Source organism: Barbatula barbatula (genome assembly GCF_947034865.1).
Source record: "Barbatula barbatula genome assembly, chromosome: 13".
Taxonomy (NCBI): domain Eukaryota; kingdom Metazoa; phylum Chordata; class Actinopteri; order Cypriniformes; family Nemacheilidae; genus Barbatula; species Barbatula barbatula.
This window is the reverse complement of record NC_136776.1, coordinates 17,673,760-17,697,590: the sequence shown is the minus strand read 5'-3', so window position 1 is coordinate 17,697,590 and position 23,831 is coordinate 17,673,760. Positions and strand designations below refer to the sequence as shown.

At 40.9% G+C, this 23,831-nt stretch overlaps 1 protein-coding gene across 3 annotated transcripts; it reads right to left on the bottom strand.

The window, feature by feature from the left end:
• Nucleotides 1–139: 139 nt before the first annotated feature.
• Nucleotides 140–23,398, bottom strand: dot1l (DOT1-like histone H3K79 methyltransferase). Of its 3 annotated transcripts, XM_079471359.1 has the most exons (29): nucleotides 23,033–23,398; nucleotides 18,092–18,135; nucleotides 17,930–18,004; nucleotides 17,734–17,797; nucleotides 17,208–17,436; nucleotides 15,974–16,068; nucleotides 14,214–14,276; nucleotides 13,943–13,998; nucleotides 13,751–13,830; nucleotides 13,587–13,655; nucleotides 13,181–13,287; nucleotides 12,812–12,853; nucleotides 12,631–12,714; nucleotides 12,123–12,351; nucleotides 11,877–11,990; nucleotides 11,675–11,766; nucleotides 11,495–11,596; nucleotides 11,267–11,404; nucleotides 11,055–11,180; nucleotides 10,293–10,738; nucleotides 10,100–10,208; nucleotides 9,864–10,010; nucleotides 9,725–9,776; nucleotides 9,035–9,585; nucleotides 7,989–8,197; nucleotides 7,833–7,897; nucleotides 7,175–7,759; nucleotides 5,141–5,687; nucleotides 1,977–3,814 (listed from the first exon to the last, which is right to left on the bottom strand). In XM_079471359.1, the coding sequence occupies exons 1-28, from the start codon at nucleotides 23,111–23,113 to the stop codon at nucleotides 5,248–5,250; spliced, it is 4,494 nt and encodes a 1,497-aa protein (XP_079327485.1). In that variant the 5' UTR covers nucleotides 23,114–23,398; the 3' UTR covers nucleotides 1,977–3,814; nucleotides 5,141–5,247. The 3 variants fall into 3 exon arrangements, with proteins under 3 accessions (XP_079327486.1, XP_079327485.1, XP_079327487.1); XM_079471360.1 differs by lacking the exon at nucleotides 5,141–5,687 and having other exon boundaries at nucleotides 140–3,814; XM_079471361.1 differs by lacking the exons at nucleotides 15,974–16,068; nucleotides 17,208–17,436; nucleotides 17,734–17,797; ... (1 more) ...; nucleotides 18,092–18,135; nucleotides 23,033–23,398 and having other exon boundaries at nucleotides 13,751–13,781; nucleotides 14,214–14,255.
• Nucleotides 23,399–23,831: the final 433 nt, after the last annotated feature.

Sequence of the window (23,831 nt, the reverse complement as noted above, 5' to 3'; positions counted from 1 at the left end):
TGTTCATGTGTATTAACCTCAAAAAATGTCATCAGCAATGAATCTGATTGTTACGTTTATTGCCCAATCATTACATTTTACAAACATCATAACTTTATTCACCAAAAAAGGCGAGGAAACTGACATTTTTATTTTTATTAGAAACACTTTATTATATCACTAAACAAAAGCTGCAAATATGAATAGAATCAGGCATTATGATGAAAGCACCAAACATTTAAAGATGAACATGACAACTTAGAGTTTGCTGTTGATGCACAGTTATTTGCTTTCTACCAAAAAGCGTCTTAACACTTTTTATTATTAAACTTTGTTTTAGTTAAGGCAAATATCTCAATTAAAGCATAAAGTATTATTACAAAATCGATATTGCAACCACAGGTAAATAATGTGCAGTAAAGCAAACTCCTAAGGTTAACCCCTTCCTGTCGATATTCATTCATATTAATCTGGTATGAAGACAGCTAATGTTAAACTGTTTTTCCTGAGACACTAGACACAATCTATGATTTTACATATTTCAAATCTGACAACATGTCAAAGGACACATATGCAATATACGACCTTGTACACGTACCTGAGAAAATGCAACATCTGTGAGAACGATGAACTGTTTTCAATTTTAAATAACTAAACATAAATTTTCAGAACTGAAGAGTTCAAATGAGACATCAGAATAAGTAAACAAGCCAAGCTTGCATCGACGTTTTTTTTAATGTTTCCGCCTCTTTAGCATAACGCAAGAGGCGTGTGGATTTCATAGCTGCATTTCCATGTTTAAAGTGTAGGAGAGCACCTTTACTGTTGTATTCAGGATTATGAAACCATTACAAAACCACCATTGAAAAACAGTCGCAAATTTATCAAAACACAAATTGGCCATTAAAACAGATAACATTAACAATTTATTAATCACTACAAAAACAAAACCTCAGTGCTGGTAACAATGGACTTGTTTACGGGTCAAAAGTCCTTAGTTTACAGAAAGACCATTACACAATATTCTTATTTTATACACAATCATCTATAAACAGTATTTTGACTATAAAGCTTGGGTGAGGTTGATTTATTTCCTTGAGCACATACTAAAGCAAAACACAAAACTATACTGTAAAGGAAAAAAGGACGCAAACTATACGTAGGTTCAATCCTGCTTTGTCTAGTAGCTAGTGACTAGTGATATTTTGCGATTATGAGAAAAAGTCATAAATTAATCGGTTTAAAATGATTGTTTAGATAATTTTATATCGGTCATTAAAAACCCACACCGGTTCATCACTAGTACAAGCGCACTAACCACCTCTATGGTCACATCAAAATAACCACATGTCACTACGATAAGCAAGAAAGTTTAAACCCGAAGATACACGCAACACACTTTAGGACAGGCTTTGATAGTGGATTTTGGCTTTTGGTATGCGCAACTGACATCCGTGGAAACAGCAGCATGAGTTTTAATAAGATGAAGCATTGTGGAATATAAAGTCATTGTTTGCTTATCATCTTAACACCCAACTACCATACACGTGTTTGGTTTAGTGCAAAAGATGATTTGAAGAACTGTGAATGGGGACTAGAGCCACAGAACTCGTGCACAATTTTTCCAATCCCAAGTTGTGTGAGACACGGCGCGAAATAAAGTTTGGGGAAAAATGGTCAGCACCGGAAACTAGTTTAAAGCAACTAGAAATTAAAGCAACCAAACGCCATATGGCACCGGTTTAATATTTTATACAAGCTTGAACAGTCACCGGAATTCAGACATGAGCACCATTTAAGTGGATTAAAAAATCTTCTAAATTAAGTTCTGGGACGTGTGATCTTCCACGTGTAAGTATTCGGCTCTTAAGACCAAAAGGTGTTTCATCTGTATAAAATCTGCACTATCCAAACAAGCAGGGTCTGCTTCATGCTAGGCGTCAAGTAACACGATCATAAATATCAAAGAAATAAATGCGGCGAGGCTTGAAAACATCCCCGTGTAAAAGAAGCACCAAGAATCTTTATTCGTTTTTTTTTTCCGTTGATGTTCTGAATATAAATAAGCACAGTCTTAAGTTGTACAGACAGTAGCACCATAGTTTTCAGACCGCGAGTCAAGTACAAACACTTGTGCTCTGACACAAAACAAGAGCAATCGCAAACTAAATCAACAACAAAAATATTCAAATGATAAATAACCCAAATTATATACAATTATAGTCTGAGAGACATCATCGTTCACAGTACAGAACAAAACCGTAGAGGAAAACACACAAAGGAAACAAGGATGAGTTGAAGATGCCCAGTAGTTTCTTTGACTTGTTTTGTAATCGTTTTGCATTTCCACAGTGTGTACGTTTAGGTTCATGTACAAGCGTGTGCTCTGTGCTGGATTTCCAGGTTGCAGAAAGCACCATGACATCCAAAGGAAAACGCTCGTTTCTTTGTAAGATCTGCGAGGAAATGCTTCAGCACCAGATTCACCTGAATAAGCCTGTACCGTGTAATACACTGGACCCAGATTTAACAAACCGTGCATTGTATAAAAGGTTCATCAGAAACTGTTGGGAGTACGGAAGCTTGAGTATTAAAACAAACTTGTCTGATCACCAAAAGCTGCAGTGAACGTAGTGATAGGTTAACTAACCTGGTTTCAAAACAACAACTTACAGGCATCTGCTCGTTCCCTGCAGATTGTTACAATATTTGTGGTTTTCCGGGAAGGTGCAGTTGTGTAGGTTGTATATACAATGAAAATTCGATTGAATATTCACGCTGTGTAAAACATTAAGAGTCTTTCCCTATCACAAATAAAAGCACCCAAAATTAAGGTATTAGAATGATGTATGGCGTTATGATTGCAAAAACTGCTCCACAGGTAAAGATATCCAGTGTAAAAATTAAAACATGAATGAATCCGAGGTGTATCTTTTTTACGTTTGTCAAGAACGTTTATGGGTCATATTTTACCCAAAAATCTAAATAAATTGCATGAAGAAATTAAGGTGAAGATTAATTCATTGATTTTTCAAGAAAGCACATTTCCATCAATACTGTGATGTGAACATATCTCATTACTGTAATGATTTACATCAACGTTAAAACATCCGGATGCATTACAGCAATGAGATTATTTTCTACACTACAAGAACAAAAACGGACAAATGAAAGTGTCACAAAACGCGGCGTAAAAAAAAATCACAATAAATAATCAAATAATTTAAGGTCCTTTGCTTTTCACAAAAATGTTTTTGGGGTAAAATATGACTCAAAGCTGATTGCTTAGATGGGGATTAGAAAACAGGTATCAAACTTTAGATACGGTGCTTCAAAAATTTCAGCCGATAAAGAGTTCCTCATAAAAGCCAAATTTGTTTCCATTAATAACAGCAGCAAGGTTATAAAGATTCACACATTTTTTTCTATGCGTGTACGGCCCATGTGACTAGTAACAGCATTTCTAACATGAAATACACTTCCCAACACCGAGAACATGATCCATTGTGAAATCACTACAAATTTAGATCGAGTTCCCAAAACATGAATTTAAATGTAATCCAAGGCCTTGTTAAAAAAATAATGATTAATTCATGACTTTAAGCTTCACCCCAACCCCCTTCGAAGGAATTTACACACGTACATCTGAATATGATTTATGAGGGAGGGTTGGTGTTTCTATGGAGCTGCACCTTAGATCGGTTCAGATACCCAAGCCAGTGTTACAGTGGCGGCTTTAGCAAACGTTTGAGCACCGGTGAGCGAGTTGAGCCCATTGGTCCACGCCTGTCCATTGCATAGGTTAAGTTGGGTTGAGGTAGATTTCGTCAGATACCTAGGACCAGTCGGGGGTAAAAAAAACAAAGGAGTTACACATTTAGTGAATACTTAAGGTCGTAAAGATCAGGGATCAACAATAAAAAAAGCTGAAGTTTAGAGGTGGACACTACTGGACCTCTAAGATCACCATTTTACAGTCACACCTCTAGGACGTGCAAACGATTATTCGCAAAATAAAAGTTTTGTTGACATAATATATGTGTCTGTACTGGGTACAATAATGATGTGTATATATACAAATACAAACACATACATGTTTATTTTGTAGAAACAATCACATGTGTACGTTAATGTTAATATTTCTATACATTTTTGTTATATATAAATATCTATTAATATATACACATTTATATATAAAAGCTATTGAAGTGCCAGGGTCGGCAGACTAATTTCAGGTCATATGACCCTATCCAGTTGTTTAGGCTTAATTCAGTGCTCAGCAATGTAGAGAGGATCTGACATATCATTGATAAATTACTTTTTATCTAAAAAACAACCGGAAATAAGATCACTGGCGCCATCTTTTGCAACTAGCGAAAAAATTCCTAAAATCCCATTCGTACATTTTGGTACGATTTTCTTTTGTGATGTTTACGTTTAGGGACGGGGGTTCAATATAATTTTTTCTAATAAGGGTACGATTCACATAGTATTATTTCATAGTAAAATAGTGGCGAATTTTGGTGAGATCTGGCTGCTAAAAACGCAATAAAATAAGACAATAATAAGCCCAGCCAAGCAGTGCATTTTATAACAGCAAACCGCGTTGTGGCATGACGTGAAGCGGAGTGCCTAAAACCACCTAGGCTGTTATAAAATGCACTGTAACCACCTGCTTCGCAGGGGTTATTGCTTGTATAAAACGGTTATTCCATATGCGTAGCAAGGTTTCATAAAATAAATAAAATTATATTTATGTCATTTATGTAATGCAGTCAGTCGTTATAAATTTGGCTATTTTATAACGGCTTAGAACTCGTCTCATCCAATCAGAATCAAGGACCAGAAACGTTTTATAATCACTGTTTTTTACAGTTTACCGTACAGTTTGTGAAAAGGTCATATTGTGGTCTTTTGCTCACTTGATGTGCTTTATTCGCATTGACTTTTAAAAAAAAATGCTTTTCAATAAAATGTCCAAATGCATAAAGCAAAAATCTATTCTTATTGTTGAACCCTGAACTTATTACAACACTTTCAACCATTATAATAAACCAGACCATTCTGGCATTACAAAAACCTCAAATGCATCATGAAAATGAAGCTACACAAAGAAAAAGCAGCAAAGCGTGTCGCGTGTTATCATGCTAACACCACATACCTTGTTAGGACTCATAACAACGCAGCAGCTTCCCCGTATCCTCCTAATATGAGTCTCTTCCCATTTCAGCCCAAATCCCTGCCCCCCCTCCCACACTCTGCCGTGTCCTATCTGGGCCGACTTCCAGGGTTCTGCGAGGCCATGTAGGACGCCTGCATACCCAGAGTCCTCCAAGAGCCCAAGGTCCCAGCACCACCTGAACCTGCACTGCTCGGGGGGTGCGGAGGCGGGAGGTGTGGGGAGTAGTGCACAGCGAAGGGCCGAGATGAACCGGAGGTGTTGGCAGAAGCAGCGGTCAGCGATGGGGAGGAGGGTTGGGAAGGGGCGGAGGAAGATGTGGTGTTGAGGAGCGGAGGGGGCGGGGGAAGGGAATGGGCGGGAGGGGAGGGCGCGTGCAGAACTGTCTGTGTGCGGCTGGGCTGCGAAGAGCCAGAGGGCAAGAACGAGGCCCCCGGCTTGGGGTTAGTGTCCAAATGCCTCTGCTGGGAGCCGAGATTTGCCCCCGGCTGCTGAGAAGAGACTGAAGGCACCAAGTGGTGAAAAATCCCTGCGGACAAACAGCAAAAAGAAAAAGCAAAAGATAGAGAGATAGAGAGAGGGGGAGAGAGAGAAAATGGGGGCTCAGCCAGGTTATGCACAGCAGCAAGCCAAACAAATAAGCACAAAGCAAGGAGGCTGTTTCACTGATGTACAACAAACACCGAACCCAAACTTGATAGAAAGCTGGCTTCCGATGGATCAGGAAACTTTTTCTGGTCTTTCTGCAACATTTGGTTTGAAAGTAGGCCTTGAACATGTTCTTAAAACATTTTTATGGGTACACAGTGAAATGCCTCAACACCCAAAATCAAGAACTGCAGTTAAAGGAATAGTTCATGTAAAAATGGAAATTCTCAATTTATTCACCCTCAGGCCATTCTAAATGTATATGCCTGCCTTCTTTCTTCGGTCGAAAACTGTTCTGTTATAGGGTGCACATACGGCACTGCTCCGAAGAACATCCATCATTAAAGTTATCCAAATGACTCCAGAGGGTTAATAAATGTCTTCTGAAGTAGAACCTGTTGAATAAACATAGTGTTTCACTTCGGAAGACATTTATTAACATTTGGATAACTGGAATGATGACTGTTTGCGCTTCTTGGGACTTTGCATTTTGGGAACTATATGTGACCCGGTCTGGTAAATGACTATAGTTTTTTACTTAAATTATGAAAATAGGAGAGGATTAATAACGATGTTTGTGTATATAAATATGCGGGTGGCTTGAAAAATTTTATATGTATATAAATGCAGACACATTTTTGTATATACAACACATTTTTACAAAAATAAATATAATTTAAATTGTGCATAAATATAAATCGTCATATTTCCTAAATATATACACGTATGTTTGTGTATTTATTTTTCACATTTAAATATATACGCCACACACACGCATACATTATATAAACACCAATAACGATTGATTGTTTCCTAAATAAATATGTATCTATTTGACGGCACTAGTTTTATTATTTTGCACAATAAAATGTATTCCACTAAAGGGAATTGTATACATCCGGGATGGCATGAGGGTGAATAAATTGAGGATTGTTATTTTTTAGTGGACTATTCCTTAAAAGACATAACACCCAGAAGAAATGTGAAGGCTGAACAATAGCAATCACATAAATGACTCAAGACTCAACAGGTCCAGATATTGTCACACAGGCATCTAAATTCCCAGTTTCCGGCATTAAACGGTGTGAAAATGACTGGAAAATCTACTGCAGTTTTGTGAAATAATTTCTCATTGAATTACGGTTAAATGCCGCCACATTTGATGTGTTCTTAAACCCTCCGGTCATTTGCTCTGGGTGTGTAGCTTTAGCCTCTGCACAGTCAGCTTGTAAATCAACAGCACAGCAAGCAGTGTGGGAGAGCTAGGCGAGGTGGCAGCGCTGGGCCCTGACTTACCTTTCCCCACCGCCAAGAGACCCTTCTGAAGTCAGATAAACTCTAAACAAAGACGACAAGATGCCAACTCACCTCCTGCAGCGCTGGAGAAACTACCCAGCGTCGTATGTCCGTTGACCAATCGCGGGGCTCCGCTGGTGGCTGGTCCGGATGCCTGAGCTCCAAATAAGGACTGCAGGACAGAAGCCCCGCCCAGGGGGAAGTACTGCCCCACTGAGGGAGAGGAGGAAACCGTAGTGGCTCCGCCCACTTTCCCACTTAGGATGCCTCCACTGGCTGCAGCAGATATGAAGAGATTCTGGCTGGTCAATCCGCTCACAGATTTCAGGTCCCAATCCCTTGATTTCTGTTTTTGGGGAGGCCGCTCGGACGTGTTTACCACCGGGCGACCGCCGCCGTCCTGACTGAGGAAGAGGTTAGAGTTTGCGTAAGGCTCACGTTCCCCTCTCCTCGGTTTCTGGTCTGAGTCAGAGTCCGTGCCCCCTCCGGCACTGCGGGAAGACCCCACGCCGAAGGGTGAGCCCCCCTGGCGGAGGTCTGAAGGGGTGGGCTTGGGGTCAGAGATGGGGGAGAAGGTGGATTTCCACTTACTAGCACCTGAGGAAGAGGAAACGTCGCTGCTTACACTGCTGGCACCCGATTTGCGTCCCTGTGAACCTGTAAATGAGATGGCCGTTGTTTAACGTCAATTACAAATGATTGATAGTTAGCTAATAGAACATTTTCATACCCATGTCCACATCTCTGATCGGTCCATCTCTGTCTAAAGAAATGGTGGCAATTTTTCTTTCAATTCTGAAATAGAAATCAGTTTAGTACGTTAAGAATAGCAAACATTCAATCAGTCATCGTGGATGAAATGGATCTGAAAGGGAAGATGCATTACCGGTTTGAATTGGAGCCGTCTTGAGCAAAAGTAGCATCCTCTTCATCTGAGCTCGGTGGGGATGAATAGCGGCCTGTGTTGTTGAGCTCGAGAGGGCGCTCTCTTTTGAGCACAGGAGGCTGATCCAGATCTGGACCGCATGGGCTTCGGCCAGACTGCTCAGGGGAGGAGATGGCTGAGATCTCTAAAGGCTGGTTAATGTTGTTTACCTGGCACAGAAAAAAGATCTATGCAACCTCTCCCGTTTTTGTATTCGGAGTTTTCCTATAAAGAATGCTGTAACTGTCTGCCATCAACATGAGAAACAGTAAAGATCACTTGATTTCAACATCTGTTAATTTCAACTTTTAATTTGTTTTTAATAAATGATAATAAATTATGAGAACCTGAATTTAAATGATATCTTGATCAACAATTATTATATTGATATTTTATATAATATTAATATACATTGTCCTAATTCAACAAAATTGATAAAAATACATATAATTGATTTACTATAATAATCATTTAATTTAAATATATTAAATAATTGAATTCTAAGTTATAACAGCGTTCCTGTAGTAGAGTTACTATAGTTTTTCTTTTTTAGTTTTATTAATGTTTTGTATTCACCAAACTTTTTTTATATTTTTAGTTGTCTTGATAATTGTAGTTTAATAATTTTTATGTGTCCATTTGTTTATTAGTTTTTTATAATGTCATTTTGAATTAATGTTTATATTTTATCGTATTTTATTTCTTTATTTTATATTGTGACAAACCATAAATAAAATAATATTTTGGTTTCTTGCCTCGAACATTTCAAATTTTCATTTAAGCTTTTAAAAAAAAATATCTATAAATAATAAATGTAAAATAAATAAATATGTAAATAACAGAAAATGTGTTGAATGCACTGCAAGTCACTTTCCACAGAAACGTATTTATTTGATATAAATGTATGTTTGAAGGCTGCAAGATGAGTTATGCTTTGAAGTATGTGTTTATTTTCCTAACACCAAATATGAACAACAATAATTAGCGTTTCCCCATCACTAACTCACCATAGAATTAATATTAAGTGGAGATCCAGACGAATGACTCGAGCATCCGATCCCTGGCAACGACCTTCTTTTGGGGGAGCCGCTGGCGGGCACAGCCCCGGACGAGCTTCGCTTCCGCCGGCCGCGTTTGCGTCCTTCTTGCCCGTGAGATCCTGATGAGTGATGATGGTGGTGATGATGCTTACTGTGATGATGGTGACCCTGCTTTACTGACCCGTGATGCATCCAGGAACCACCAGTGGAGGACGACGACGAAGAGGAAGAAGAGGATGAGGAGAAAAAGATGCGACGACGAGCTTCGCTGTCCAAAGGTTCTGTGTCGGATTCCGGGCCTGGGCGGTCGTGGCCGTCCTCGGCAGGGAGTCTGGGCGGGCCATCGGCGTACTGTAGCACCCCGCCGGTGCCCAGAGGAGGACTGAGGCCGGAGCCTCGGGGTGGGAAGCCAGTGACGGGAGTGCTGTGTGGGGGAGGGGAAGGGACATCGCAGTCTTGATCCTCCGTCAACATGGCAGAGTGAGAGCCATTCACCAACCCTGAGCTGGAGGAGTACCCTGTGAGGAGGAAGTAGGTGGTCAATATCAATCTTTTGATATTTGCTAATAGAATGGCATTATATTTTAAGGGTTAGTAAGCACAAAAAATAAAACGTTTTGGGATTTCTCCCTGTGGTAGGCTTGAGAGGTAGCTTACCGTTGCTTTGTCCTGTTACTTCCCGATTGGACACTGGACTAGGTGTGTTCAGCTACAAAATGAAAACACACTGCTTGAGTTATTCAAAAACCATGCAAGAATTAAATCATATTTTATTGATTTCCTCAAAAGTGTGTACCAGTCTTTCAGCGCGGTTAGGTAGCACCACGCTGGCAAGCGGGATGCTGACCGGGAGTTTGTTGGGATGCACAGTGCTAAGGGGGATGCTGATTGGCAGACTTGTGATGGTGTCACCCGGCGCAGCAGGGCTCTTCTCCTTATCGGCCTACGGAAACATAACAACCACTCAAAGTCTCCTGAACGGACCGTGCTTCTAAGCGGGTACACATAAAAAAAAATGTGTGTGTTATTTACCCTATCTGTGCTCTTGGGTGTGGTGTTTACAGGAATATCAGAAGAATTTGGTGAGGAACAAGCCTGTTTTAATCCCAGAGTCGGAGATGAAAGCGCACCACAGTCACCCCTTAAAAACATCCAGTGAGTGATAAGTGACCCGTGAACTCCAAAACACCCCCGTTTGACAAATCACGCTCTATATTAGACTCACCTGTAGATGTTTCCTAGCAATCTAAACTGATTGGCAGCCGAATCCTGGTTGAGGTGTCTGCGAAGGGCGATCTTAGCCGGAGAATAGCGGGTGTAGTCGGGCTGGGGTTGCCCTAGCTGCCTTGTTCTCGGGTCTGGGGTAGGGGGCACTATCTCGTGGTCAGGAGAAATGGGCAGGTAGCGAGTGAGAAGTTCATTCTTGGCCATTCCAGCGCCACCGTATCTGTCGTAGCCGGGCGAGGCAGTGCCATTGATGGAGAGCTCAGGGCTGAGGCCGTTGAGCCCAGATTGTGGTGTGAGTTTCGGGGTGTCGGTATCCAGTGTGGGCCGAGGCTCCGTGCCGGGGATGGACTTTCGGTATGGGGATACCTCACATGGGCTGTAGGACGACTTGAGCTGAAGAAGTTCTTGTTGCCTTTGGCTCTTCTCAAGTTCGACGATGCTGATCTGAGGAGACACACGGAGGACATACAAATTAATTCAAATTGTGACTCATTCCAAATATGTATGACTTAGTGTTTTCTGCAGAACACAAAAGATATTTTGAGGAACGTTGGTAGCCAAACAACACTGACCCCAATTGACTTCCACTGTATGAACACATTTTTCAAAATACCTTCTTTTGTGTCCCACAGAGTCATACAGATTTGGAAAAGCACGAGGCTGAATAAATGACATTATTTTTATTTTGACATCACTATCCCTCTGAAACTATATTGTATTCCGTTTGCTCTCAACACATTGAGGAAAGGGTTTGTAGTACCTGGAGCTCCAGACAGTGGCGCTGTTTCTCCGAGATCTGCCTTCGCAGAGCTGCTTTCTCTTTCAACAGCGTCTCCAAACACAGAGACCCCCAATCCAGCTTGAGCTCCTCACACCGAGACCTTAACTGACACACCCACACGTAAATGAAGATTAGATCCACAAGAATTCATTTCTCTGGGTATTCTAGCAATCCCCTTCTGGACCCCTCACCAGCACCAAACTCTGGTCCCGAAGCTCGAACATGTCTCTCTCCAGCTGTTTGGTTTGTTCCCTCAGCTGCATGTTGTGGGCTGTGATCTCCTTCTGAGCTTGCACCAGGTCCTCCACAGTCACGGCCCTCACACCCAGCTGTCAGAGAACAAAAATCAGGGTTTAACCTTAAAAAACGATGCTTACAAACCCACCCTCTGATTGAAAGACACATTTTCACTGCTGTACCTCCTCTAGTTTGGCCTGGAAAAGGTCTCTGATCCTCTCTTTGTGAGAATGACAAGTATTGAGCAGTTGCTGGGCTTGACATGACAGCTCCGTGTGTTTTAGCTGGTGAGGAAAAAAAGACCAATTTTTTTACGATCTTGTCAAAAAACATGAAGAAAAAGGAAGAGACTGTTATTTTACCTTCTCCTGTTCAAGCGCTTGTTGCAGGCTGGTGCGGTACTGTGGAGTCTTCATGTAGGACATGAACTGCAGATACTGGACTTTGATGTTATCTAGAGCACAGATGATACGCTTTATGTTAACCCAGCTATCGACTACGCATTTTGTGTGGATATAACTTGCTTCCATGAGACAGAAATGGATATTTTGGGGGAAATCTTACCGAGAAGAGCTTGCAAGCCTGGTGGAGTGGGACCCAGGGGAAGCTGGTTTGACGAATAATGGTGAACTTTAGGAGGTAGCGGATAAAATGGGCTGTGAGGTGACTTGTATCCATCTGTGGATTCAACCAAACAAGGCTCAACGTAAAACAAAACTATAGTAACTTTCTATTAGCGATAAACCGAATAATCTGTTAATAACATTTACTATAAATACATCAACGGTTGATTTAAGATCAGTTTCGCACCCTTAGACGGGGTTGCGGAGAGGGTCTTAGCGTGCAGCAGATCTAGGGCGCTCTGGTTCTTCTTGCGTTCTGCCGCCGTCGCAGTGGCGGCTTTCTTGGGTCTCCCGCGCTTCCTGTTGCCTAGTTTACGGCCTCTGGACAGCAGTCTGGCGCGGCGGGGTTTGGGCGGTGGCTTCACGGCCAGGAGCGAGTTTGTGCGCTCGTCTTCACCACCGGATTCGTGCTGTGTCTGCAGAACAGGGTGTAATGGAAAGTAAGGATTCACACCATGCAACCGAATCCCAACGGATAAAACCCCAAAAACGAGTTTTTAGCATAAAATCTGTCATATAAATGGTACAATGAGCCGAAGCTCATCAAGAACAGGTGGACCCCGTTTTTTTTTCGTATGCGGTTGTAACGTGAATGTTGACTGATACTATTAGTTATTAATATAGTTGTAATGTTTTTCTACAGAAGTTTCTTTTAAAGCTTAAGAAAGTCATTTGAATGACTCCTGTGGTCTCACCTTGTGCTCCTTGGGTTTGGTGGGTGTGGTGGTGTTGCTCTTGTTTTCTTTCTGTTGGCGCCTCCTGGCGTTCTCCTGCTCCTCCTGGACGAAAAACAAACAGCTCAAATGTCATTGGAAAAGAACTCATTCATCAACCTATAAACAAGACATTAAAGAGTCAAACTAACATGGGACTTACCCTGAGTTTAGGATTTTTGAGACTAGAAAAGTAGTTTTCAAGCTGCAAAAGAAAAAACAAGAGTTTGGTGAGAAAAAATACATTTACCAGCAACATTTTACACAAACGGCAGGTTAAAGGTGGATGAAATTGTGTACAAAAAAATAAAAGTCTTCGACAATTAAAATCCAATGAAACCTTAAATAAACAAAAGTTAAGATAAGTTAAAAACACACTTCGGAGACTGAGGACTCGTGCAGGTAAATAAAAGCATGTTAAGTCTCTTTGTGTGTCAAGCGAGAGAGACGTGCTTAATGCATATCAAGGCTTCTATTGTAAACATCAAGAGGATCAACACAACTAATGTGATGCAAGTAAAAGTGCACTTACTATGGTGCGGTCTATTGTATGCAGATAGTATGACACTGGCTTTCCCGTCCATGAAACCGACCCCCTCAAAGGTGACAGCTCAACAACTCGCATTATTGTGCCAATATCTATTTAGACACAAAAACAAGTTACACACAAACATACACGCTTGAATATAGAGATATACATCACCCAGATGCTCTTCAATGTAAGCCTATGGGGATTTTTAATAGTTGCACCGCTCTTGCAGTTGACTTCCACCTTATTTGTTCCAAAGACGTCACATTATTATATTTACTTACGTAAAGAATTTTTTATAAAATTTGTCAAGCGACTGGAATGGCTAGCAGATTGAATCGTTCATTGTGTTCATTATGAATCGATGTCTTCTCCCACCCCTAGTATCAATGGTTTGTTCAAAACTTACCGCTCAGGTTTCGGCTGTTTATTCTGAAGTTAAGAGGTGCAAAGGGTTTTGAGGATACAATTTTTCCACCTAAAAAGGACAAGTTTGAATTACACACCGTTCTAAACGCTAACAAAACGCTCAATAGCCTGACAGAGGTCAAAGGTTCGGACTCGATTACGAACCTTCCTTCATATTGGCGAAACGTTCCTTCAGCTGGTGGTCCACCTCAGGACCAAAGGCAAAGTTATTCACAAAAATAACACTGTAAGAAAGCACATTAAACTTACAGGACTTGTAGACAACATGCATGTCATGAAATGACGTTAGTTCAGTAAATCCCATTGATAATAATCTTGGTTGGTTTGCGATCATACCTTGTGTTGGCTATTCTTTCCTTCCACTCTTCCGAGAGAAAATCTCCTCTTTCCAGCTGTCACAAATAAGAACAAATGATATCGCTTTGCAAATTGTTGGTAAAGCAATGCCCAAGTGATGCGTTTGATTTCATGCCAATTCAAGGACCAATAAGTACTTTTTTTATGAAAGTGTGTGACGAATGCTTTAAAGTAAATGCGGCGCATTTAGAAGACAGGTGATGTGGTTTTTATTCATAACAATGGTTACATTAAACAAATGGATGTTTACCGTGTACTCGCCGTGCTTTTTACCATACCACTTCATCCATCGCTTGAACTCTCCGTCCATCGACTGCAAACGAATGAAATACAAATGCAAACCCATTATGCAAAGCAATTTCACATTACAGAGATTTGACCAATAACGTGATCGAGATCAGTCACAACATGTCTCATGAACTAATATTTACAAACTTCTCGCTAGAATTTCTGAACAAGTTAGGTGTATACGCACATGAATCCGTTTTTAACATCATCCTAATGTTGAAGTCTGAGTATGTTCAAAGAGCTACCACAGTAATTTGCATAATACACGCCTACACTAGCTCAATATAAGGGCGTTCATTATCACAGATTTAGGATTTGTAAAACTGATCATACGCAGATTTCACGTATACACGGTAAGCAAAGTAGATCTATCAAAGTAGATTCCCATTACAGATAGGGATGCTCCGATCCGATATTCGTATCGGGTATCGGCGTCGATACGTAATAAAATTCTAGATCGGGTATCGGTGCAATTTGTCACCGATACCCGATCTGACATAAAATTTGTGCTAGACGATGTAAAAGTTTGAGGAGACACCGGCGCTTAAACTCTCTCGTGGGCGGCTGTGCATAGCGCAACGTGCGACATCATACGCTAGCAACGTGCCAGCATACGCTAGCAAAGTGCGACATCATACGCTAGCAACGTGCTCTGTACGTAGTGCACGTGAACATATAGCAGCGAACAGCATGGAGCGAGCCAAAATATCTGTCATTTGGAGTTATTTTACAACAGCTACGCCAATAAGTTCCACCGCTTTCATTGTTATGGATGGGCAACCGCTGTCCGTCGTTGCGAATAATGGCTTCAGACTCCTTATAAACCACCTGGAGCCGCAGTACGACACGCCGAAGCGTAAATATGTATATCTACCTTGAACTGTACCGAAAAGTCTGCAAACACATATCCGAAAAAATTAAAGATGTCAATGCGGTGAGTTTTACAACAGATATCTGGAGCTGCGACGTGTCCACCGTGTCGCTTTTAAGTTTAACCGCACACTGGTTGGATGAGAATTTTGTGCCACAAAATGCCACGTTAAATGCAACAAACATGTGCAGTTTTACTAAGCTAGGGAAGCTAGCGTTTTATTCATCTGTTTCTGTGTTGGATGTTAAATTTTATTTTCTCTAAACTTTAGTTTAGTAAAGTGGACTTTGCTTTAGTGACTAAAGCATTAAAAAGATCTGATTCATGTTATTTTAAATATATCTAAAGCAGTAAAGCTATTACTTTTTTTGCTCAATTTCAGCTGCTTTATTGCGAATTGATTTTTAAATTATTTTTGCACTTTCTTAAAAATTATTAAGAGATTTTGTTTCCATTTATTTATACCCGTTTATCAAGCTAGTGAAGCTGTTGTTATATTCAGCTGCTTAATTTGCACTTTAATTTTGAATGTCTTTTGTCCAAAGATAGTGAAAAGTTTTGTTTTATTTTTCATTTGTTTTGCACCGGTGCTGGTTTAATAAACTATTTACTAAATTTTTGAATCATTAGTTTGTTATTTTGTTTTACGGGGTCAGGAAATTTATGTTAAGTCGAGCCTGATGTCTTGTACTGCAATGCACATAGTTTATTAAGTAATTGTGCACTTTACATTTTTTACCTTAGTATCGGATCGGTACTCGGTATCGGCCAATACTGAATCTCAGGTATCGGAATCGGTATCGGAAGCAAAAAAGGTGGATCGGAGCATCCCTAATTACAGAATGACAAACCTCTGCATAGGTTGCTGGAATGTCTGCTTTCTCCACGCCGAAGTAGTGTTTACAATTGGTGGCAGCAGCGACCTGCAGCACAACCTGACCAACACCTGCAAATCAGGAACACAAGATAAACATCAGATAGTCAAATGACTATGGAGGAACAACACATTTTTCTATTTTATTAATATATATGGGTCAAAGACGAAAAGGAGTTTAAGCAAAAAAAACAATAAGTGTAGTACTAAAAGGTTTAGCATTTTTTGTTTTTCTGAGCAAAATTTATATCAAATTTCCCCTGATTTACAGAAGACGCCCACTAAAATGTCATTCAGTGTAACAATCTTGTCAGGCATATTTACAACAGAAATCTTATTAATTTCACCCTAAATGCTTATTAGTTATAAAAATATATTTTCCCACTTACCAATAATATTTTTTTACTCATTTAAAGCACCATAAAAATATGCTACCTTATTAAAATATATAAATGAATATGTACGAAGTCAGAATATGCATGTTGTACATAAATATTGTTACACTGAATGACAATTAAAACGTTATTTCAACCTAATTTTATTCTCCAAAAACTAATACAAATGAAGTTGACATTTTACTTTAGTGATTTTATTTCCATAGAAAGCACATTCAATTTGTGCATTTCTTTTGATGGGGACATCTTAAAATCTTTGACCCATACACACAATGTTGGTGTACATCAGATGTGGTGTTAATAAATGTTTTGAGAAGGAGGGTCAGGGCATTTTATTAAAGACTGTAGATGCAGAAAGCAGGGCCTACATTTAAAAAGTTGCATACTTACCTTTCAGTGTATTATGCTTTGTTAATGTATAGAGAAAATTAATAAACGGTGGTAGATACTGTAGTACACTTAAGTATAACATTCATTTTACTACATTGGGGTAAATAGCTTAAGCCAGGACTATGCCTTAGTTAAATTAAGATTTTATGTCGCTTCTATAAAAATGCCTTAAAATATATTAGTGCCATTGTCTCGAGATGTACACTAGTAATGTATTCAAAGATATTTCTGGGCCAGTTATTTTCAGTTAAGACAGGTCACACATTCATTTTAGTCTGGGACTAGCCTTAAGCCTGGTCTGCGAAACCAGACCTAGATGGTATTTAACAGAAGAAATGACGTGTGGATGTACTAAAACAACAACAGTAAAAAGCACCCCCATCAAGCAACCAGTGTTCTATTGTTTTGGGGGTCATAGTTACTAACCGCTTCCCAAATCCACAAAGGTGTCTTCCTCCATCATCCCCATCTCGTCGATGATCTGGGCCACCAGGTCAAATGAGGTCTCCCCGTACACTTCGGGAGAGAAGGGTTCGTAGTTGTTGAGTTTCTCTGGGTCGGTGACGGAGTGGTTGTAGACCTGCTGAAGAATGTGACGCAGCAGGCCGTTGGAAGGCGGCTTGTTGAGTTTCATGGGCTGGGTGGTTCCTTTCCACTGTGACAAACACAAAAATAATTCTTGAATTATTCACAGCATTTATACTAAAAAACCGGACCAATTTGATTTTTGTTTTCAACCTTGAATGTTGCGAGTTGTATGTAAAACAAAATAATAATAATACATTTTTTGGAAATATTTATAGTATAGTTTTAGAAATAGTTATTAGAATATATTTTTCATTTGTTAAACGTTGTTAAAACAACTATGATGCTATTGCATCGTAACGTGTGAGCTGAGTATAATAAATGGTCTAAAACGCAAAGAATTCTGGGAAACAGTGGTTGAACATACCAGCTGGTGAATGCTGTCAATAGCTCTGTTGTATTTGTCGCACAGTCTCTGCATACTCTCAAAGCTGCAATAAAACAAAATTAACTTATTACCAATTGACATTAATACAACTTGAAATTCAATATTGCGTTTTAATCACAGGCCAGCCAAAAAAAGGTATTTCTGAAAGTCCTTGTTGTCTAATGGAAATTCTAACCTCTTGGTGTCATAGTCAATAAGAACATAGTTCTCCATGGCCAGCTTAAGATCTGGGATCTCCTCACACACCCAGCTGGACAAACAGAGGAAACCGGTTAAGGTTCAAAAATTACTCGTTTGCATAAGACCAACGGAGAAGCAAAAACTAAAACCAGCTTACCGAATAGTTTCGATGATTTCATGTGCAGCATCATGGTGTTTATCCTGGGGAGAAAGACAGAAATTACAGGTTTAATAACAACCACAACGGTCACTGACTTCAGGAGACAAGTTCAGACAAGTACAACAGACATGTGACCTTTCCTGTTTGTGCTGTAACACAGTGTACTGGAGGGATACTCCACCCAAAAATGAAAATTCTGTCCTCATTTACAACCCTCAAGTTGTTCCAAATCTGTATATTTCTTATCTGGAAAGATATTTGGAAGAATGCTTGTAACCAAACAGTCTTTGGCCACCAATGACTACCATAGTAGGAGCAATTGCTTTACAAACATCTTTGTTCTGATGAACAAAATATATTTTTAAGAATGTAGGAAAGCAAACGGTTCTGGGGCACCCTTGACTACCATTGTCATTTGTGCTACTATGGAAGTCAATGGTGACCAAGAACTGTTCACCAGAACAAAGAAATGTATACAGATTTGGAACAACTCGAGGGTGAGTAAATGATAACAGAATTTTTTTTTTGGGTAAACTGAATGGTCTCTTTAAATACCCATTTAATAAGGGACAATGCACATTTATAACACATACAATATGTAAAATTCACCAGATTTAGCCAACACTGGATGTATAAATTGACATGTGTGGCCCTTACAGAGCCCTGCGGCTCTTCCTCACAGTTAATGAGACTAATTCGGCCCTTCCTGCAAGTAAACAGCAGATATGAACCTGATGAACTCGCCCGGGCCTGTCGTAATCGAGCCGTTCCAGTTCTACCGCTGCCTGACCCAGTGACCCACTTTCCTTTACCCACAGAAACTCTGCTAAGCTCCTCCTCATCCAGCACGGAGCGCTCTTCCCGCTCAGCAGCAGCTCTAAACCTCATGTGCCCACCTCTGCCGTTGTGTCAGAAATAATTGTGTTCACAAACAAGGCCACTTATTAAAGCTGGGACGTGGATCGGATGTTTTATTTCAACAGAGTGACCGTAGGAAGAAAGAGTGAAGAAAATGTTAAGACAGCTGGTAGCATGTGTGCGCATATGTGTGTGTCATACTGAACGGGAGAGGAAGCGTCAGCGTGAAAGAGCATGCGGAAGAGGACAGGCTGTTCCGGCGGTCTTGTGCTCACAGCAACACCAGCGCTATGGCTAAAAATATCCCCACAGCAATTGGAAGGAGGGGTGGCGGCTGTCGAACGTGAGCAAAAATAAAACAGTCACGAGCAGTCTCGGAGGATCGACTGACTCACGGATGCATAAGTGGACATTGTGTTCACCTCATGTACCCCTTGTGACTCACAAAGGGAGGAGAGGAAATCACCCCTCGGTTATTGCATCACCGAGCGCGGGAGAATGTGATGACTTTTTTTGAGGGGGGACTTAACGTCACACCTTTCTGCATAACAAGAGCATTGTAATGTTGAGTCAAATAGATGTAGCTTGTAACGGTTCTGAAATTGGTTTGAGAAGTCAAATTTTGGGTGAACTGTCCCATGCGTGTGGTTGCACATTTAGATCCCAGTGTAGTGTAGTACAGGGTAGAAGAAAAACAGTGAAGCTCACTGCTTGAAAGAAAACCCACTCCTTTCTCCTACTCCAGGTGAGTGGGACGCTTTTGTCCAGAGCACAATGTGAAGCCGTGAGGAAAAATGACTCATGGACAAGGAGCCACCGGCAGCCAATGTGACAGACAAAAAAAAAAAAACGCTAGCCCGGATCCCCAAAAAAGAACTTAAGTAAAAACAATTGGAGGCAATTTCTGTGTAAGCAATGTGCAGTGTCAATGAGAATAAGAAATATTTAAAGTCTTCAGGTGCTGACAGAAAAAGGAGGATTTATAATTTCACCCAAAAATTAAAATTCTGTTTTGACATTCTGTATTTATTCACCCTCAGGTCATCCCAGCCCTTTATACAGTGGAACACAAAAGAAAATACTTTGAAAACTGTCTCAGTGGTCTTGTGTCCATACACTAGAAGCCAATGGGGACCAATGTTGTTTGGTCACCAACATTCTTCGAAATATCTTCTTTTGTGTTCTTCTCTGTCCCTTTAAGAAAGTCTGTAAAAGCACAACCATTCAGACTAGCTAATTAACACAATCCACTCCTCCCTAAACAAAAATGTGGAAGGCCCATGCATAGCTTTCCAAACACGGGCGTGTTTGTGTTTATCCAACATCACGGCAAAATACAGCCCTCAGTAGGTGGGGCATCCACCCCTTATCAGCCCAAGTCATTGAGAGAAAAATATGAGGCCTTTGAAACTGCTTAGGTCACAGCTACAGCACTACTAGAAAGGACACACTGTATATATATATATATAACATGAAGGAAAGACGCAGGAGTTTTGGGTGACGCAGCGAAGGGCTGAGGTTCTCTGAATATAGTGCACTTCTGAGAAACCCACATTCTTGGTTTGCGTAAAAAATGCCGATCTGCAGTGTATTAAGCAGCGGGAGGGACAGATGAGACAGTCGCCTATGTGGTAACCGCAGCCTTTTATCTACCCCCCATTTCCGCAGACGACAAAACAGTTCAATCGTTTGTGGCAACATTGACATAAGTGGCAACAAAATACGAGGACTTTCCGAAAATATTCTTGTGAGAAATTTGATACAAATAAATATGAACTATAGTAATACAGTGATTGAAAACCCTTGAACCAGATTGAAGAAAAAACCTGAAATTAATCTTTGACATTTAAAGGTGGGGCGTCATTTAAGCCGTGGTTGATGTTCTATTCACCAAAACAAACACACCCCTATCCCATCTTTCGCTTTCGTTAGAGCTCGAATTGACTAATGTCCGCCCTGTGCACCTTACTGCTGATTGTCTACAAGGTTGTTTGGTACTCGGCCCGACTTTCTCAAAACAAGCGTAATTCGGACACCCCAATTTAATAAATGAGCGTATATGTGTACATGGCAGAGGGTCTCGGACCACTGTCGACTGTCCGAGTAATCCGCACAGCATCACGGCAGTTAAAGGTTCACCCACAATGAAAATTCTTTCATCATTTGTTCACTCACACGTCATTTCAAACCCGTATGACTTACTTTATTCTGCATATCACAAAAGATGATATTTCGAAGAATGTTAGCTACCAAATTGGCTCTCATTGAATAGACCAAACCACAGAAACATTTCTCAAAAAATCTTCAACTCTGTTTTACAGAGTCACACACATGAAAGTCACATACCGGTTTTGAACCACATGTGGGCGAAATTTCTCATGTCTGTTAAAGTCCCAGTTAAATTTAAAATGACGATACTTATTTTTACATGAAATATTGCAGCATTTTCTTTTCAAAATGAATGTACCCCCATAACCTTCAGTTTAATGCCCGTGCGCCCTGAAATGACCATCCATCTCAAAGGACCTAATTAGCTGCATCCGTTAACTCCTCCCCTTCAACAACATTTCAAAATCGACGCAACATCTGTTTTTACACATCCAATCATTTCGCAGTGAAAAAACGCAAGCCGCACCCACTCCCTTGAAATTCCCTTTCACTCGGAAACGTGTCAGAATACGGATGTAAAAACGATCGCAACTTCCGGTTCATGGGGACTTTAATCCCGGTAAAAGTAAATCCTCAAGTGCAGCCGGTTGAACAACTCCCTTGCTGAATTCGTTGCTACTAGTATGGCAGTTAGTCCTAAACCACCCACATAATCTGGTGTGACAAGTTTCTGATCAAGAAATACCAGCCGTATGAGTTGAGTGGACATTTTCTCAGGATGTATGCAGATGGCACCCAAAACACAGCGTGGTCCCAATGCAGGGGCTGCCAAATGAGTAATCCATTTCTATCCAGGAGTGACAGATTTGACATTTGTATAACAAAATCGAGTCTTCAAAAAAACGACTGATAGCGAATGCACCCTGTTAGGACAAATTGTGTACTACAGCGTGCTGGGACAAAAAGAAGAGCTGGATATCAATAAGGCTGTAACAATGTGGAGATACAGTCCCCTCTCGCCCGAGTTCACAGCTCGCCTTTTGTTTAACCCCCTTCTTGTGATATTGAACCGACAAAGCGATCGTTACACCCTAAAATGCCCATCATTATTTTCGACACTCGCTTCTGACCCAATTTTCACCATGCTGGTTATCTGCAGTTTGCTGACCGTTGGTGTTGGTTAAAAATAGATCAAGTTAGCTAGCACGGAGTGTTAGCATGAGGGCTAGCGTCAGTTTCAGTGTGCATGAATATTCGTCGGACGAACGAATCACAATCGCGTTGTTTTTGGAATAACGTTTGCTTTATTATCACTCCGAACCAGTCGAAGAGTATTTCTGAACAAATACTATGACACACACACACAGGTTTAGATTAGTTAACAGTTCGTGGCTGTGTCTCAAACGCTAGCAAGCGTTACGCCTAGGAAACATGCAGCGGCTACACGCACGTTCGAACGTCAGAATTAGATATACGAGCACGTTCCATTTCACGTTCCAACGTTTTATTCGAAGCTGTCAAAATTCGAGTCGAACGTTCAAACGAGTCTGCGACGGCCAGGGTGCTGTCTTGGTAGGCAGTGTACTAGGTTTTGAAACGGTCAACGTTTGAGATGGTCAGCGGGAGACCCACGACTGTGTCCTTTGATTCAAACATTGATGGGATTATTATCAGCGTTTGCGAAACACACCGAATTTTGTCTATTTGGTGGTCTTTGTATCTGAAGACATAGACGTGTACCGAAGTAGCATTTTTAAGCTGTACACTTTTAGAGGATCCGAGTTATTAAAACACGAACACACACAAACAACAATACCATAAAACGCCAGACAAGCAATGTTCAAAGTCTGCACACTGTGTACTCTTTTGAATACACATTGTTCTACGCCTCCCTGACTCACTTTGCCTGATCGTGAGGGAATCCCAGTGCTGGTTTCGGTTTAGATTAATACAACACTGAATAGTACTTACATATATAGGCAAGGGCCACGGGTAGCCTGCAGCTTCGGCTCCGACCGGCGACTTCAGCTTTAACTCCAGTTTATCCCCCATTCTCCCCAATACAAGCTAATGGACGATACACATAAACTAGAGGCAGAGCATTTTCCGTTAAAACACCCGTTTAACGCGATATGATTTAACGGATGATATCCAAACGAAGACCCGGGAGTGTCCCGATGGGTCGAGACGAATGATTTGGTCGAGTTATATCCGGCGATTTAGAGAAAAAGATCGATTAAGCCGAGCGGCTCCTCCGTCTCGGCAGTGCCGCCGCCATCTTGACCGGCTCGCAATGAAAAAAAGCGTGCGCGCGCGTGTGTGTATGCGGACGTACCAACAGAAATGAAGCGGAGGGGAGAGTGGAATTCGGTGTGTGTGAAATGAATGGGGCGAGGCGTTCGTACGCTGACACACACACGGCGGGGATTTCTTCTCGACAACTTTCTCACATTGGCTGGGTTACGATGACACGGTTCCACAATTAACCGGGCAGTTTGAAACGGGTTGCCGGTGCCAATAACCGTTGAATGGGCGGGACGTACCATTTTCTCCTAGCACATGTGAAGGGGCCATGTTTACTATGCGGGAAATCTTGTTTTTCTTTTCTTATTTTTCTAACGTCCTATGTTCAGTAGGTTGACGGGATTTTCAAGTGACGATGTAATGGTAGTGAGCGAAGCTCACGCGTTTTCTGAACCTTAACAAAAATGTAAGAATCAAGGAAAAGTGATGAGACCTTAGTTGTCAACGCGTCTCACACAGTCCGTGG

What these genes read in the sequence shown, in the direction of transcription:
- dot1l (XM_079471359.1), bottom strand. Translation starts at nt 23,113, where the DNA reads ATGGGGGATAAACTGGAGTTAAAGCTGAAGTCGCCGGTCGGAGCCGAA. An exon ending in TCCAGGCCAAACTAGAGGAG is followed by an intron (nt 11,405 to 11,494) that starts GTACAGCAGTGA and finishes GTTCTCTGACAG; the next exon opens with CTGGGTGTGAGGGCCGTGAC. An exon ending in TTGCTAGGAAACATCTACAG is followed by an intron (nt 10,209 to 10,292) that starts GTGAGTCTAATA and finishes GATGTTTTTAAG; the next exon opens with GGGTGACTGTGGTGCGCTTT.